Raw genomic sequence first — 3377 nt, forward strand, 5'->3', positions numbered from 1 at the left:
TAATCTACTTGTTCAGTGATGATCATAAATTTACCAGATTAATGTGGAAACATCCAAACATACTTCTATAAATGAGCTAAATGGACATTTCTGTCTTCAGTTTAGGTTTTGTGCTGTTTGTTGTATCTTTCTGAAAATGTAACAACAACCTGAATTAAAAATGGGTAAAATATATGTTTGTCAGTAAATGAATCTTGTTGTAACAGCATGTCCTATAACCATAATTAATTCATATATACATATACAACTACAAAGAAACACAGTTATTTTCATTTTATTCTGAATGTTGTACTGAAAGAATCTGGAAAACGTATCACACTTTACATCATGTGTAACATTAAAATATAAACAGCAAAAGTAAAAATACATGAAAATTAAACTTAACTTGCATAAACAGTTTATGGTAGTAGGTAGAAAAATACTTTATTTACACTTAGTCACAATCAATATTCTGTATTATGTGTATTTATCATGTTGAGAAAGTATCTGACCTGTTCATTAAAACATTTGACTAATATTTCTGAAAACGGATCAAAGTGATCGATGAGATGAAGTGATGAGATGTGATGGTGAGAAAAGTGCAGCAGAAAACAGTCAGTCATCATGTGAGTAGTTGCTGGATGCTCCGTTGTCTGTGAGGATCCTCAGCAGAGAGAGTCCACAGCAGTACACCAGACTCTTCACTATCAGCACTGTGTAGAGCAGACAGAGCAGCTTCACCTGGTACTGAGACTGGAGAGGATCCAGGGGAACCACTGCAACACAAAAGGATTCAAACAGAAAGCAGTCAGTGCTCTGCTCTCTCTGCAGCACAACATTGGAGCTGTCCATGCAGAGAGGCAGCAGGTGATCTTACAGTCAGCTTGCTGCAGAGCTGCCAGGTCTGCTGGCTCTCTCTCTGGAGGACAGGAGGCTGCTGGAGCTGGAAGCTCTGAAACACAAAAGGAGTCACATGTTTGGAGTAGCAGGGACAAATGGCAGTGCTCTGCTGCTCTGCTCTCTTTGACAGCGTCTCCACATGAAGCTGAATCCCTGCTGAACACAGTCACCAAACCTTCATCACCTTGTTGTGTTTGGGCCTCCACTGTCCCCCCTTCATGCTTCACCTCACAGCGGTATTTATATGTGCTGTTCTGTGGCTGATGGAGCAGCAAGATGGAGGCGCTGCGTCCCGACTCTCGGAGCTCCAGCTGCTCTCCCTCAGCAGGGCTCGGCTCGTCCCATGAGTCGTCCTCCTCCTTCTTCTTCTGGATTTTCCAGGAGAACTGGACCAGAGGAGGAAACATGTCTGAGGCCACACACAGCAGGGAGCTCTTCCCCTCCAGGTGGTCTCTGGATGCTGCTGGGTACACGCTCACCACGGGCTTCAGCACCTGCTCACCTGAAGCTTGAAGCAGCAACAAGCAGCACAGACACACATTCACACAGTCAACAGCAGCTTCCAGCACTGCAGCAAATTCAGTGGGATCCTGGAAACCACCTGGACTCTGATCCAGTAGAACTTTCTTCTATCTCCACTAGATATATTCTAGTAAACTAGTCCTCAACACAAAGTTCACTACACAGACTGGATCAGTTTTACTGATGTTAGCAAAGATCCTGTTACTGACACAGGGTCGACAAACCGTGCTCGGTAAACGACACTGGTAGAGTGCAGACCAGGAAAATGTGGCAACCAAACCACAACAGCTGTTTAAAAATTTGGATTGATTTGATAATAAATTTGTGATCTTTATTTAAACAGAAACATAATTTTAAGGAAAAACAGTTAATATCACAATACAACAAAATAATATAAATAATTGATATTTTCCTGTTTGTTCTTAAGTAATTTTAAATATATTTCAGTTTGTTAATATTATTTGTAATTATTTATGTAACCAACATAAAGTAATATACTCAAAACCTAATATATATATATATATATATATATATATATATATATATATATATATATATATTCTAATATTAACTAATTCTATGTTAAAATGCACTTTAGTACATGTATTAAAACACTTGTTTCATTTTCTATAAAATACTTCAACATAAACCCAATGTATTAAATACAGTCTATTGTAACCTTATAATAATTTATAATTTCTTAAACACTTTATAAATTACTTTGTTATAAAACATTTAGCCAAAAATCTTCTCTCTTATTAAATATTTTGTTTTGGGTTACATTAAAAATATGACATTAAAAATCACAGTAGTAGATTTCTGTCCAACTCTGATTTGTTATGTTATTTCTATTTATCGTGCACTCAGAGCTGAAACTTTCAGATCCTAGAGTTTCTGCAGTATGTGTAATACTACATACTGGATACTACTAATGTTTTCTTCAAGGTATTTGAATCTGTTTTACTGATTATGTAAAACACATTTATCCACTGATCACAAATACTTGATCTGACATTAGAAGAGTTTCTGGAAATGTTCTGTCCAGGAAAATAATGTTAAGAAATATTGAACATTTCAGAATCCGAGTGAAAGTGAAGAATCCTGCTCATCACTAAAATTCACTTTGTCTCTAAATTGAGTCCAAAAAGTGAAGAGAGCAGGAAAATCCTCCACAATCATTGATGTGGAATTGGACTGATTTCAGGAGAGAGAAGAGAGAAAAGAAAAACAGTGTGATGATTGAGGAGAATCCAGAACCCAGTTCCAACACAGACTTTTTGGACTCTTCTAAACTCTTTGAGCTCCTGCACACATCAAGAATTCCTTGTGGTGCAGTGAGATTTCAACATGTTTTCACATGTTGTTGAACTTTTTCATTGAAGAACGGCTGCAGAAGGAACTCTGTACTAATGAGGAAAAACTAACATGGAAAGTCTGAAGCAGCACAAACTGACTTTAAACACATTTTACACTTGTTCAATAAAACGACTGAAGACAAAGAAAGTTGATTCTTACCTGTTACATACAGTTTAGTTCCTGAACCAAAGATGTCATAGACAGATCCTCCCACAGTGACAGAGAGTGATACAAAAACCTTTCTGCTGTTCAGTGTGTCAGCTGAGGTTTATTGTTCACACTGAAATATTTCAACAACTATTGGATGGATTCTCAGTTAAACTGCTTCAAACATTCATGTTCCCCTCAGGATGAACTGTAGACCGTTGCTGATTTTCTGACTTTTCATCTGACTGTTTTATAATCTCCCATTTTAAAATCCTTCAACACTAATAACTGTCATGATTCCAGCCTCCTTGCTGCCTGTCTTTCCCCCATGCCCTCATTTGGTTGACTTCCTGTTTCCTCCTCCCAGCCTAATTACCCCCACTCACCTGATTGCCTGCACCTGGTTTCCCCCAGACTTCACATACAGACCTGTTCACCTTCCTGCCATGCCAGATAGTCTCACAGTCTCCCAT

The 3377-nt window shown here is 38.1% G+C and overlaps 1 protein-coding gene across 1 annotated transcript; it reads right to left on the reverse strand.

The window, feature by feature from the left end:
- Positions 1 to 385: 385 nt before the first annotated feature.
- LOC113171873 lies at positions 386 to 3377 on the reverse strand. Its single transcript, XM_026374611.1, has 4 exons — positions 3291 to 3377; positions 1064 to 1508; positions 857 to 931; positions 386 to 755 (listed from the first exon to the last, which is right to left on the reverse strand). Exons 1-4 carry the CDS (start codon positions 3375 to 3377, stop codon positions 595 to 597), a joined length of 768 nt encoding a protein of 255 aa, XP_026230396.1. The 3' UTR covers positions 386 to 594.

This window comes from Anabas testudineus, chromosome 17 (assembly GCF_900324465.2).
Source record: "Anabas testudineus chromosome 17, fAnaTes1.2, whole genome shotgun sequence".
Lineage (NCBI taxonomy): Eukaryota > Metazoa > Chordata > Actinopteri > Anabantiformes > Anabantidae > Anabas > Anabas testudineus.